Raw genomic sequence first — 15,552 nt, forward strand, 5'->3', positions numbered from 1 at the left:
TACAAAGATGAAGCACAAGTTGGGAACACTCTCAACTTGTGCTTTTGTACTGTTTTGAATCAATGGAATTTACTGATAATAATTCAAAGAGGCAAAAGTGTTTTTGTTATCTTTTGTTCCTGGTATTGAGGTCTTAGAACTGTTGATCAGATTATCAGTCAATGGTACCTGATACATCATTTATAATAATACAAAGGGGAAAAATTACAGCCAAGAAATCCATTCTGTTGATTATCCCTATGTGTTCTAAAAGAGATGGTCCTAATCTCTGCCCATTTATACTGTACAGTATTTTCAAAGAGATTCCAAAACTGCCAAGACACTTACAGTGTGAAATATCCTGTGCCAAATAGTTAGGGCATCTTTGTGCCAATAATTGAGACAAAAAACCTTCCTGTAGAATGAAAATAACAGCAAAAATAGCAACCTTCCACTTGTAGGAAGCCAATGGTTTTCTTTAGAGAGTAAACAACAGATGAAATATGAGTAATTATACCATGTGGTCTCTATGGTCAACAGTATAATTGTTTACCTAAGCTTTTTTCTTATAGATTAGAGTCTTGTGTTGCAGTCTGGTAGATTGATTGAACTGCCTCTGTGACTTCCTTTTATTTTTAAGATTAGGCAGTCCATGACAAAGAGGTTGATTGCAACCCAGTAAAGCTAAACTAATGTTTTATTAAGAAGGAGTTGGCATCCTGAGCTTTTAGGAGAACAAATGTTCTCATAATGCCATGAACAACTTATAGAGCAACTATTAGGCTCTTCATATTAGGCAGTCTGTTCACATTACCCTGTATCGACCACATCAAAGTAACATCAGTGAACTGTGCTGAATAATCAGTCACACCAGTTAGATCTCAGTAAAGGTGAGATCAGTAAATGTACTGCTGGGAAAAGTTAGAATTGCTGATGTGTCTTTTTTTCCTGACCTAGACAGTGTGGCTGCTCAACTCTTTCAAAGTTTGACTGTACAGAGGGGGTTGCTGACAGATCAAATGAACTAATCTATCTAAGAACATGGGCAATTCCAGATGTGCCCAAGAGCACAAAAGGATCAGCATAAGGAAATTCACTGGGTTAGTGATAGTGAAAAATCTAGAAACCACTTAAATGTTCATGAATAGAATATATACATGATCAGGAAAGAGCAAATGCCTAATTCTCTGAGATAATAAAGGTACAGGCAAGAATCAGGTGCCATTGTGGGTGGGTCTTGAGGTGGAGGGGACAGGAGGGAGGTTGAAGGCTGTTGTGTTTCTTGTGTCTTCAGTTCTTTGATTTTTCTTTCCTTAACTTTTTAAAAATTGGGATATAGTTGCTTTACAATGTTGTGTTAGTTTCTGCTGTAGAACAAAATGAATCAGCTATATGTATACATATGTCCTCCCCCTCTGGGGCCTCCCTTCCACCCCCCCTGCCTCCCATCCCACCCATCTAGGTCACCACAGAGCACCGAGCTGTGTTCCCTGCACTCTACGGGAGGTTCCAACTAGCTATCTGCTTTACACATGGTAGTGTATATATGTCAATCCCAGTCTCCCAATTCATCCCACCCCCACCCCGTGTTCACACATCTGTTCTCTACATCTGCGTCTCTATTCCTGCCCTATAAATAGGTTCATCTGTACCATTTTTCTAGATTCCACGTATAGGCATTAATATATGATATTTGTTCTTCTCTTTCTGACTTACTTAACTCTGTATGACAGACTCTAGGTACATCCATGTCCCTACAAATGACCCAATTTTGTTCCTTTTTATGGCTGAGTAATGTTCTATTCTGTACATGTACCACATCTTCTTTATCCATTCATCTGTCGATGGACATTTAGATTGCTTCCATGTCCTGGTTATTATAAATAGTGTTGCAATGAACATTGGGGTGCATGTGTCTTTTTCAATTATGTTTTTCCCTGAGTATATGCCCAGTAGTGGGATTGCTGGGTCGTATGATTGTTCTATTTTAAGTTTTTCAAGGAACCTCCATACTGTTCCCCATAGTGACTGTACCAGTTTACATTCCCACCAACAGTGCAAGAGGGTTCTATTTTCTCCACACCCTCTCCAGCATTTATTGTTTACAGATTTTTTGATGATGGCCATTCTGATTGGTGTGAGGTGATACCTCATTGTAGTTTTGATCTGCATTTCTCTAATAATTAGGGTTTTGTGCATCTTTTCATGTGCCTCTTGACCATCTGTATGTCTTCTTTCAAGAAATGTCTATTTAGGTCTTCCGCCCATTTTTTGATTGGGTTGTTTGTTTTCTTGATATTGAGTTGCATGAGCTGTTTGTATATTTTGGAGATTAATCCCTTGTTAGTTGCTTCCTTTGCAAATATTTTCTCCCATTCTGAGGGTTGTCTTTTCATCATGTTTATGGTTTTCTCTGCTGTGCAAAAGCTTTAAAGTTTCATTAGGTCCCATTTGTTTATTTTTGCTTTTATTTTCATTACTCTAGGAGGTGGGTCAAAAAAGATATTGCTGTGATTTATGTCAAGAGTTTTCGTCCTATGTTTTCCTCCAAGAATTTTATAGTGTCTTATCTTACATTTAGGTCTTTAATCCATTTTGAGTTTATTTTTGTGTATGGTATTAGAGAGTGTTCTAATTTTATTCTTTTACATGTAGCTGTCCAGTTTTCCCAGCACCACTTATTGAAGAGACTGTCTTTTCTCCAGTCTCCTGTATATTGTATATCCTTGCCTCCTTTGTTATATATTAGATGACCATAGGTGTGTGGGTTTATCTCTGGGCTTTCTATCCTGTTGCATTGATCTGTATTTCTGTTTTTGTGCCAGGACAATACTGTCTTGATTACTGTAGCTTTGTAGTATAGTCTGAAGTCAGGGAGCCTGATTCCTCCAGCTCCGTTTTTCGTTCTCAAGATTGCTTTGGCAATTCAGGGACTTTTGTGTGTCCATACAAATGGTAAAGTTTTTTGTTCTAATTCTGTGAAAAATGACATTGGTAATTTGGTAGGGATTGAATTGCATTGAATCTGTAGATTGCTTTGGGTTGTATAGTCATTTTCACAATACTGATTCTTCCAATTCAAGAACATGGTATATCTCTCCATCTGTTTGTGTCCTCTTTGATTTCTTTCATCAGTGTCTTATAGTTTTCTGAGTATAGGTCCTTTACCTCCTTAGGTGGGTTTATTCCTAGGTATTTTATTCTTTTTGTTGCAATGGTAAATGGGATCGTTTCCATAATTTCTCTTTTTGATCTTTTGTTGTTAGTGTATAGGAATGTAAGAGATTTCTGTTCATTAATTTTGTATCCTGCAACTTTACCAAATTCATTGATTAACTCTAGTATTTTTCTGGTGGCATCTTTGGGATTTTCTATATATAGTATCATGTCATCTGCAAACAGTGACAATTTTACTTCTTTTCGAATTTGGATTCCTTTTATTTCTTTTTCTTCTCTGATTGCTGTAGCTAGGACTTCCAAAACTATGTTGAATAACAGTGGTGAGAGTGGACATTCTTGTCTTGTTCCTGATCTTAGGGGAAATACTTTCAGTTTTTCACCTTTGAGAATGATGTTTGCTGTGGAATATCTTTTTCCATCCCCTCACTTTCAGTCTGTGTGTGTCTCTAGGTCTGAAGTGGGTCTCTTGTAGATAGCATATATATATATCTTGTTTTTGTATCCATTCAGCCAGTCTTTGTCTTTTGGTTGAAGCATTTAATCCATTTACATTTAAGGTAATTATCAATATGTATGTTCCTACTACCATTTTCTTTATTGTTTTGGGTTTGTTTTTGTAGGTCTTTTTTTTCTCTTATGTTTCCCTCCTAGAGAAGTTCCTTTGGCATTTGTTGTAAAGCTGGTTTGGTGATGCTGAATTCTCTTAGCTTTTGCTTGTCAGAAAAGCTTTGATTTCTCTACCAAATCTGAATGAGATCCTTGCTGGGTAGAGTAATCTTGGGTGTCGGTTTTTCCCTTTCATCACTTTAAATATGTCCTGCCACTCCCTTCTGGCCTGCAGAGTTTCTGCTGAAAAATCAGCTGATAACCTTATGGAGATTCCTTGTATGTTATTTTATTGCTTTTCTCTTGTTGCTTTTAATATTTTTTCTTTGAATTTAATTTTTGTTAGTTTGATTAATATGTGTCTTGGTGTGTTTCTCCTTGGGTTTCTCCTGTATGGGACTCCCTGTGCTTCCTGGACTTGGGTGGCTATTTCCTTTCCTGTGTTAGGGAAGTTTTTGACTATAATCTCTTCAAATATTTCCTCAGACCATTTCTCTTTCTCTTCTTCTTCTGGGACCCCTATAATTCGAATGTTGGTGCATTTAGTGTTGCCCCAGAGGTCTCTGAGACTGTCCTCATTTCTTTTCAATTCTTTTTTCTTTAATCTTCTCTGCAGCGGCTATTTCCACCATTCTATCTTACAGCTCACTTGTTCGTTCTTCTGTCTCAGTTATTCTACTATTGATTCCTTCTAGTGTATTTTTCATTTCATTTATTGTGTTGTTCATCACTGTTTGTTTGCTCTTTAGTTCTTCTAGGTCCTTTTTAAACATTTCTTGTATTTTCTCAATACATGCTTCCATTCTATTTCTGAGATTCTGGATCATATTTACTATCATTACTCTGAATTCTTTTTCAGGTAGGTTCTCCATTTCCTCCTCATTTATTTGGCCTTGTACGTTTTTACCTTGCTCCTTCATCTGTAGCATATTTTTTTGTCATCTCATTTTTTTGGATGGGTGGGGCTGTGTTCCTGTCTTGCTGGTTGTTTGGCCCTAAGCGTTCAGCACTGGAGTTTGCAGGCAGCTGGGTGGAGCTGTGTCTTCGTCCTGAGATAAGGACCTCCGGGAGACCTCACACTGATTAATATTCCCTGGGACCTGAAGTTCTCTGTTAGTCCAGCAGTTTGGACTTGGTGCTCTCACCACAGGAGCTCAGGTCCTACCTCTGGCCTGGGAATCAAGACTCTGCAAGCCATGCAGTGTGGCAGGAAAAAAAAAAAGCAACAAACAGAAAAGAGCAGAACAATAACAAAGAGTAAAAAATAAAATAAAATTAGAAAAATAAAAAAATATATTAGAAAAAATAACAATAAAAATGAAACAACAACCAAACAAAACAGAACCACAACAGCAAAAATAAAAGAAAATAAAAAAGAAAATTAAAAAATTAATAAAAAATTCCTTGGTACCTCCTTTATCAGTGTCTTTGCCCCCATCGTGAGCTACAGCCTATCCTTGCCTCCCCTGTAGGCCTCCAAGACCTCTAGGTAGGTCTCTGGACCCATTTTTTCAGCCCCACCTCTGCATGTGTTCTTCTCATCAGTGTTTCTTCGTGGAGCTGGCCTGGAGCACATGTGCCCATGTAGGCCAGCTGGGCCACAGGCCTCCACAGGCGCGCCCACAGGGGCCAGTGCAGCTAGAGGAAGCCTTGGAGAGGGGTGGCATTTGGCTCACCTGGACCCACGTCGCCAGAGGAGGCCCTGTTAGGGGCGGCACTCGGGCTGTCAGCACCCGTGTGGCCCTTGGAAGCTTTGGAGAGGGTGGTGCTCAGGCCCAGGACCCACTCGGCCGGAAGAGGCTTTGTTGGGCGGCAGTACTCAGGTCTGCCAGGACCCATGCAGCCGAAGGAGGCCTCAGCTGAGGCAGGGCTCAGGTCTGGGACCCACGTGGGCAGAGGGAGCCCTGGTGGGGACAGGGCTCAGGCCTGGGACCCACGCAGCTGCAAGAGGCCTTGGCGGGGCAGAGGTGGGTGGGCAGCTCAAGCCCAGGACCCCAGCAGGCTTGCCAGTGCCCAAGCAGGCAGAGGAGACATCGGCTGCGTTCCCTTCTGATTCCCCGATCCCCTGAAGGTCCCTATTCTTCCCTGCTGATCCCCTTGCTGTTAGTGGGCCCCTCCAAGTGTGGGAACCTCTCCCCTCTCCCAGCCCCCCCTTAGGTGTGCTGGTCCCATCCTGCCTCCACTTTTCCTCCCCCCACTCCTTCCCACATCTTACCTCATCACGTGGGGATTCCTCACATCCCCTTAGGTGTCCGAGGTCCCCCACCAGTGCCTAGTAGGTGCCCTAGTTATGAGGAGATGCTAACTCCATGTCCTCCTACTCCGCCATCTTGACTCCGCCCCATCTTATGGTTTTTCAGTAATATATTTGATAAGCTAATCTGCTGTGAGGACAGAGGGGTGGCATAGGGGTCTTGAGAAAAATGCTAACTGTTTAGAACTGAGGACTGCAAGAAAGCCCTAACCAGAGGCAAAAAGAGCACTGAGCGGTTCAGGGAGTGCATCTTTTTGTGCTCCCTTTGATTTAAACGTGAAACAAAACATTGCTCGGCTTTGCATTTGTTTTCCAGCTCCAAGGGCATTTTGATATCAAAGCTCGTAAATGGTTACTTGATTAGACCACTGCCTTTGCTTTCTCTAGGAAGAATCCTTCCCAAGTATTTCCTCCTAAACTTCTCTCTTTGACTAAGTCTGAGTCAGTTTGACAACTGTCACCGCCTTTTTTTTTTTTTTTTTTCTGTTAGCAGCTCCCCACTCCTCTTTTTGAGGGAAAAATTATAATCCTCCACACACTTCCTCCTCAACCCTCTACCACACTGTTTCTACCTTCTCCAACCCAAAGCCCTTCTTTCACAATACCAATGAGTTATATTAGTATCTGCTAAGAGCTTGAACATATTTCCTTCTTTATATTCTAATTTTAACTAGATATAATGTGGAATGCTGTGTTAATTTCTATTTAACTTTTCTACTAATGTTCTCATTCATTCATTCAAAAATGTTTCTAGTGCCCAGTATGTGCCAGTCATGGAACTAGACAACCAGGGATAGAAAGAATAAGATCTGGCACCTAAAAGTCATATCATGCTGTAAACTCCCTTTTCATCTATATTTAAGGGTGGTCTCACTCAGAATACACTGTGTGAAAATTTTTAGAATGAAGAATTAACATTTTTCTTTCAGTTTCATTCTGCTGTTTAATCAATGATAGTCCTATTTTTACCATGGAGAAAAATGTTGGTGTTTTATTTTCACAGTTTTAAAACTTTTTCTTCCTTTAGGAAATTGAAATAAGGTAAAGGGATGAAGTATTTCTTGATTTTATTGACTTCATGTGTAAAATGAGATACACCTACACAGGCACATTTGTTTCATATTTAAATGAGGAACTGCTGCTTCCTCATTAAGAAACAGTAGTGTGTGCTCATGATACTTGAAATAGAAAACCAGAGGATGACAATAAGCTTTCATCATCATGTTTCTCCTTCCTCACAAGTTTACTTCTTTTTATGATCCTAGAAAGGAGAGAACACATAGCATTTGATGATTTGTGTTCTTCCATGTGTTACTGAATTCATTCCTTCAATATCTCCTTTTATATTTTGAAAATATTTTCTGAATAAACCTTATCACACACAGGGAATGAAACTGGGCTTCTCTTTTAATCCAATAATCAGATGTACTAAGAGGTGCAACATTATCTATCTTAGAAATATGAATCTTCAGTAAGTATAAGATTGACTTGTGGGAATTCCCTGGTGGTCCAATGGTTAGGACTCTGTGCTTTCACTGCTGAGGGCCTGGGTTTGATCACTGGTCAGGGAACTAAGATCTTGCAAGCCTTGCAGCACAGCCAAAAAATGAAAAGAAAGAAACTGAAATCAAGATTGACTTGGAAGTTTCTAGAAATATTCAATGCAACTTTAATATTCATTTGATGCAGAAGAGAAATGATCAACAGGAAATATTTTAATATACCTGTTGCCAACATAGTTGCTGTCATCTGAAGACATCCTCACCATTTTCACCCAATAAAGCAAAAACCAAACCAAAACCCAACGATAATAAAAAACATAATATTTCATGTTTATGTTCATGATAATACAAATGGAGCTTATTTTAAAATCTTATTTTTAAAGTAACAAATAACTTTTAATTAATTAGTCAATCAATTAAAGACCTATTTTATGGCAGCCCTCTACCAAGTGCTGAGAGTGGAGAGGTGATGGTAGTTTAGTGGGAGTGACTGACATGCTTATCAACAACTGCATTAGTATTGTTAGTGCCATGTGAGGTATGTATTCTGTGGTGTGAATACACAGAGGAGAGCGCATCTCTCTCATGAGTGGATCCAAGAAGCTACCAGTGGATCTCAGAATGCTTTAACTGAGTTTGGGGGTACCAGTAAGCATTAGCCAGACAGATGGAGAGGGAAAAAGCATTTCAGGTAGACAGAGTGGTTATAACATGTGAAAGCATGAAAGCATTGAATGTCATAGGGTATACAAAGAATTCCTGGTGGATTTAATTTTACTTTTGCAGTTGTTCTTTTAATTTGTTATTGATTTTAATGAGGCCAGAATACAGAGCGTGTATGAAGAAGTGGAAGGAGATGGAAGCAGAGCAAATCTTTAGGGTCAGAAACTAAATGACATGTATACCAGGGATATTCAGTGTTATCCTGAAGGCTTCCAGAGATCTCTTAAAGAATTTAAAATGGGAGAAATGCATGGTAATATTTGTGCTGTAGAAAGGACTCTGGCAGCAATGTGCAGAGTTGTTTGGAGAGTATGTGGTCAGAGAGCAGAGGCAATGGTTTTTAGGAGCTACTGTCTAACTCAGGTGAAAGATTTTTGTCTAACATATTACGGATGGAGAGAGGAGATTAAATTTGAGGGTATTTATTGATAAGTTATAGTCTGTAAGTCTTGGAAGGGATTGGATATGTGTGTGTGGGGTGGAGGTAATAGTGAAGGAGGATGGTGAATCTCAAGTTTCCGATTCGGACAGCTGGAAATATCATGGGGCCATTCACTAAGACCAAGAATACATTAAATATGCAGAGTTGGAGATGGGGGGAGAAGGTGATGATAAGATTGATTTTGAACATGTTAAGAGTAAGATGCCTGTAGAACATCTGAGTAAGAGGTGGCCGATGGCCAATTAGACACATAGGTCTAGTGCTTAGAAGAAAAGTCTAAGTTGGTGATATAGATTGCATGATGGTCTTTTGCATTGATGTTGAATTCTTAGAGAGTTGGTGGCATATCTGGTGCTTCTTTGTTTCTCCAGCACATTGCACAGGGCAAGCCTTAGGGTTGCATACAATTCCCAAAGCCTAACATTTTCTGTTCTGGTCACTAGGATGAGGCCCATTAATGAAAAAGAATAGAAGATCTTCTGTTAACCAATGCCAGTTTACTTTTTTTCCCAATCCAATTGTTGATACCATAGAAAGAGCTAAGTTGGTGGGGCAGTACAAAGCCTAATTGAAGTCAAAGTTAGATTGAAGAATAGCAGTAAAGTATGATGTCACCTACCTGGTATGGTTTGAAAGACATTTGGTTGGTGCCTGCCCAGGATTTCTTCTTTCATTTTCTGTCACATTGTCTGAAAGTTCATCATTACCATTAGAGTCATTGCTTTGGGCCATCAGGGGTTTTCATTTTTAAGGAGTTGCTTGGTAAATACCCTAGTTAAAGGTAATACCATGGAAATTATCAAATGGTCTTAATGGAGTCCATGATAGATTAGAGCTTTTGGGGATACCTAGAGAAAGGATAATTGAGATACGAACAGAGTATGGCTCGTTTTGTTCTACTTGTTCACGTCTCATTGACATTTCCTTGAAGTTAATTAGCTTAATAATGAAAAATTAATGATTTTAATATTGGAAATAATGGAAGAAATTTCTTTCCTATTAAATTCACATTTCTTCCCCTCAGAAGTTAAGGTTACTACTCTTTTGGAAAACATTAAGGATTCTAGATATTCCAAAAATAATCTTTAAATATCAATGAAATTGTTAATAAGAGAGAACCTTTGCTATGTTACAAAGAAGATGGAGGTGTGTGATAAGAACCATAGTATGTGAGATTTGTTGAAATTGGGCTTTATTCTCTTTTGTGTATATATCTTCACATAAGTATACGATAGGACTGTTTTTATTAGGGTAATACTACCTGATATAGTAAATAACCCCCCAACTTTAAGTGGTTTAACACAATAGAAGCATATTTCTTACTCATATAAAAATCCAAGGAAGTTGATCTTTGACATATGGCATTCCTCTATGCACTGATTCAGTGGCTTTGCTGTCCCCTGGGATCTTGTCGCTTGCGTCCAACTGGTAGAAGGATGGAGAAAGTATGGAGAAGTTTCACTTGCTTCTTAAGTTGTTGCATGCATGGAAGTGACACACATCAGTTCTGTCTCAATCCATTGGTGAGGACTAGGGACAGGCCCACACCTAGATGCAACAAATGCTGGGAAATGTATTCCTGGCTGGGCAGCTGCTTCCCAGTAACAAACCTATACAATGCAAGGGGGGAGGACAGAATTTTGTGGACAGCTAGCTACCTGGCTATAGGGACTATATGATAGATATGAGCAAAACACAAAGATCACACATGAAAATTACTTACTATTTTATAACTGCACTTGAAATATTTGATGATGTCTGTGTAGAAATTAAATGCTTTAGATTGATACTTTTCATTAGTTCTGCATGTTATGCTGTTTCTGAGATCCCTTGAATATTAGCAAGAATGTAGGCTTCCATATTCATTACGTGTGAAAAACTGAGACTTTCTTTCCTTATTTTTAAGGTTGGACAAAATTTGCCCGATTGACACGGGCTTTGACAAATAGCCGAAGTGTTTTGCAACAGCTCACGCCAATGAATAAAACAGAGGTGGTCCACAAACATTCAAGACTAGCTGAAGTAAGTGTGAGATTAACTTTACTTCCCGACATGGTGGTGGTCATACATTTTTTCCCCCACAAATGTTTCAGTTATTTGAAACATTTATTATTATAAATGGCTACTATTTTAAAAACACTTATATGCGAATTGATTTTTCCTTGTAGAATTATAGAAATTTCCTATATTTCTTTTTATGCTCTCCTACTTTGGAAATGGGAAGGTAATTTATGACATCCCAGGTGATGTCTGTACAGAATGAGGTTTTCTTTGAGCAAATGAGATAGGGAGTTCATGCATTCTTTTATTTATGTGTGCAGCACACACTTATTGAGGGTTTGCTCCATGCTTGGTACTATGCAAAGGATGTAAAGATGAATAGGCCATTGGCCCTATCATCAAGGAGTTAAAGATCCAGCAGAGGAGGGAGGGGTTACCTGAATGAGATGATACCTGGGCTGAGTGAATCTTTTTTTTTTAAATTGAAGTATAGTTGATTTACAATGTTGTGTTAGTTTCTGGTGTGCAGTGAAGTGATTTAGTTATATATATATTATATAGATAATATATATATTTATGTACTCTTTTTCATATTCTTTCAATTATAGGTTATTATAAGATACTGAATATACAGTAGGACCTGTTGTTTATCTATTTCATATATAGTGGTGTCTGCTAATCCCAAATTCCTAATTTATCACTTCCCGACCTTTCCCTTTGGTAACCATAAGTTTCTTTCCTGTATCTGTGAGTCTGTTTCTGTTTTGTAAATAAGCTCATTTGTATATATTTTAGATTCTACATATAAGTGATATCATATGATATTTGTCTTTGTCTGACTTGCTTCGCTTAATATGACAATCTCTAGGTCCATAAATGTCGCTGCAAATGACATTATTTCATTCTTTTTTATGGCTAATATTCCATTGTATATATATACCACATCTTCTTTATCCATTTATCTGTCAATGGACATTTAGGTTGTTTCCATGTCTTGGCTGTTGTAAATAGTGCTGTTATGAACATTGGGGTGCATGTATCTTTTTTTAAAAATAAATTTATTTTATTTATTTATTTTTGGCTGCGTTGGGTCTTCATTGCTGCGCGTGGGCTTTCTCTAGTTGCGGTGAGCTGGGGCTCATTTTGGTGGCTTCTCTTGTTGTGGAGCACGGACTCCAGGTGCACAGGCTTCAGTAGTTGTGACTCATGGGCTTAGTTGCTCCGCAGGCATGTGACATCTTCCTGGATCAGGGCTTGAACCCATGTCTCCTGCATTGGCAGGTGGATTCTTAACCACTGCGCCACCAGGGAAGCCCTGTACTACTTGATTTTGAAGCTACTTTCTTTTCTGCCTTTGGTTGTCCATTTCTCTCTACAAATCAAGCTAAAGTGTAGGAGCTTGTTTCTGTGACTGCTGACTTTTGCAGTTATGGTTCTTACTGGGTCTTAACTTATTCAGTTTTTCTTTCTTTGTTAACACAGTTGGGCAAGAACAAGAGGAAAGAGACCATAGAGAGGAAATTTTTCTACCTTAGCACCCTGAATCACTCAGGATAGTTTTTTTCTTCTGTATCAGATGTAAAGTTCCTTTCCGCTTGACAGCTCATCATTTTTACTTTTACTTTTGAGGCACTTTCATTCCTGTTTCTTCCCATCTGATTTTTTTCTTTTTTTTTGCTTTGCCTTTTGATTATTGTTAATTTCTTTATCAGTCATCCCTAATTCACAAACCTGATTCAAATACAAAACTGCTTTCTGTCAGGTCTTAGGCTTGATTTCAGAGAACATGTGGAAATAAGAAGGTTTTCAACAGAGATTTAGTCTGTATGTGCTCTTAGATCTTCAAAGACTGACCTAAAAGAAGCACCAAGTTAGCAGAAAGATATAGTCTCTCCAGTTGTATTCAGAGTCATATAATTTGCTCAGCTTGAGTATTTGGATTTGCTGTTAAATTTCAGGCTCTTTCACTTTTTCCAACACATATAAATTTTATCTTAATTCCACCAGGCCCCCTAAATTTGGAGCTGATCCCCACTTTCAAAGATCCTGGTCTCCATGTAGGCAGTTCATCTGTTTCCCACAGGTTCTGACATCGTGCTGATTGGCTTCAGCTTCTCACTTGTATCCGTGGTACTGAGTCCTTTAGAGTCAGTGTGCTCAGATATTCAGAGAGAAAGAATATGTCTCAGTACAAAAATACATCAGTAAATGTGATTTCATCCCCCCTCTACCTAAGGCTTATTGCTCCTGAAAGTACAAATGAAATAACAAAGGGAAGAGGTGTTACTCACTGCCTTATAAAGGAGTCCTAGTGATGGGGCTGAGATTAAAGTCGTGCTCTGCATATGAGAAAGCTCAAAGCTGCAGCACATAGTGAGTCCCTTTCTTTGTTGTTGTTGCCACCATTCTTCTCCTCGTCTCCCTGCTCATCTTCCTTCTCTGGGAGCAGTTTTGGATTGCTTTACGAATGCAAGTCACCTTCCGAAGAACTGGGTTATGAATGTCTAAAGAAATATAAGACAAGGGTTTTTATTTTGAACTGTACATTATAATCACCTGCAAAGATTTTGAAAATATAGATTCTCTGGGAACCCACACAAGATGAATTTAATTATTTTCTGGCATGGGGTCTGAGTATGAGTATACTTTATTTTTTAAAACTTCTCCAGAAGATTCTAGTTTGTAGCCAGATTTAAGAAATACTGAACTCAAGAGTGATTTCATTCCATCTCTAGAGGAGACATCTTACATTTTTCCAGGGTGTTGAGCTGGGCCGACTTGTCTATTAACACAGTGTGTAGGGCCCACATGATGTTTGAATTTCTACTAATAGTAGAACGAAAAAATGAACTTTTAGGTAAAAGAATTTTGAATATATAATATTAATTTATTCATCTTTGTAAAACTACAGTTGTAAAATATAATTTTTATTTTATTATTTTTAAGGAGGAAGGGGTCTAAGAAGGCAAAAGTACCCAGGACCCATGAAGGTCCTAATGTACCCTGGCACTGAGTTATTTTCTAAGTATGATTTCTTTGTGCTCAAACTATAGACTGTGGTAAAATATTAACATTGAATATGAAGGAAATTTTCATGTTTAACACAGTGAAATTAGAATGAATAGATTGGTGGTTAAAAAGTGAAAGAGAGGCCATGGTTCTGTATGATTCTGTGTATGTAATGCTTTGTCTCCACATGAAGCTTACCTGCCTGTAGGATAATTTGTTGCTAAGTAATTTAAGACCTTATGGGAAGAGTATGACTGGGGCACTGATAATGAGGATAAATACGTAAAAATCTTTATAATGGTTCTTATAACTCCCAAACTTAAAGCAATAATTATAATATACACCTAAAGAGAATATCAGTGGTGTTTTTCACATTTCAAAATAGCAATGATTATATTATATTATATGCTTAGTTTTCAGTTATGTAAGTTCTATTTATGAGAGACTTTTCAGGATAAATCTCTCTCAAGTTGCAAAAAATGCTAGTATACTTATTTTGCTTTGTAGCGTAAGAATTACATGCTAACAGGTATTTTTGTTTACATCTTTTTGCACATTCACAAATTTAGTGCATTTATGATTTTATAATTTGAACTTGTTGACTCCTACTTTCTGGGTCCCATTAGTCCTAGGGACACTAAATACTTGGATGCATAAGATGGTAAAGCTGCTGAAAACATTGTTTATCAAAGTCCCACTTACAAACTCCTTAATACATAGGTTTACTCAGCTTTAGCTTCATTGATGGCATGGAGCAGAGGTCTCTGACCTGCCGCTTCAGCTCCTTTTCACAATTTCCAGGTTCCAGGTTCTGGAAGGAAGTGCTAAGTCCTGTGTTTGTTACCTTTGCCCAGGGTTGCCCAGACCTCTGCTTTTGCTCTGTCGTCTGCTTTTTCTTTGTCTCTTTAATGAGACCTAATCAGAGTAAGTCAAGGTTCCTATAACATTACATAGAAATTTTTCCATTTGTCGAAAAGGTATGGAGAAGCAAGCCTGAATATTTAGTTTTCTTTTTTTTTCCTAAAGGGAATTTGCCTCTGGGCAGGAAATCCAATATTCTTTAAGTCCTGATTGAAAGGAAAAAAGGGAAAAGCAGGTTATAACATTTACACCCCTGATATTGCTGTGCCAGTCATTAGGGCCCTGGCTGAGTCCCACACAACAGCAAGATCACCAACAGTGGGGCCCTGGGGTTCAGCAAGGCCATCAGAATCAAAGTTATGCTCCTTGAGGTGCCAAATATGTGAAGAATGGATAACGGTGAGTCATGCAAATCACAGTTGGGCAGTCAGTGAGAGATGTGTGATTCTAGGCAAGCCTGCCAAGTGAGTGTACAGAACTTGCAGAAGTGGGTGTCCAGCAGTGCTGTGGATCAGTGTTGGTGCTGGGGGAGGTCATCGAGAGCATGGGACTGCAGGTTGACCCTTCAGCTGGACCCAGGCAGTTGGAGGCTCCTTACCCCCACCCTTGTCCTTGGAACGTATACTCTGCTCACCATTCCCACAATGGGGGCCATTTTCAAGGATGCAGGCTTGAGAGAGTAAGGTGTTGTTGAGACCTTCAGTCACACCTGTATATGTGACTGAACCCAGTTAAGGCTTCTGTATAAACTTTTAATATTTGGTGGGTGGGTTCAGAGACCTACTGGTCTTGTGGCTGCCCAATAAAAGCCTTGTGAGGGGCTTCCCTGGTGGCGCAGTGGTTGAGAGTCCGCCTGCCGATGCAGGGGACGCGGGTTCGTGCCCCGGTCCGGGAGGATCCCACATGCCGCGGAGCGGCTGGGCCGGGGGGCCATGGCCGCTGAGCCTGCGCGTCCGGAGCCTGTGCTCCGCAACGGGAGAGGCCACAACAGTGAG

The 15,552-nt window shown here is 39.2% G+C and overlaps 1 protein-coding gene across 1 annotated transcript in view; it reads left to right on the forward strand.

Moving 5' to 3' along the window:
• KCNH5 (potassium voltage-gated channel subfamily H member 5) overlaps positions 1-15,552 on the forward strand; it is an 88,251-nt gene that overhangs the window by 51,023 nt on the left and 21,676 nt on the right. Inside the window, 1 exon segment of the mRNA XM_007472403.1 lies at positions 10,593-10,708. Coding sequence (XP_007472465.1) covers positions 10,593-10,708 — 116 coding nt within the window.

Source organism: Lipotes vexillifer, unplaced genomic scaffold (genome assembly GCF_000442215.2).
Source record: "Lipotes vexillifer unplaced genomic scaffold, Lipotes_vexillifer_v1.1 scaffold672, whole genome shotgun sequence".
NCBI lineage: Eukaryota > Metazoa > Chordata > Mammalia > Artiodactyla > Lipotidae > Lipotes > Lipotes vexillifer.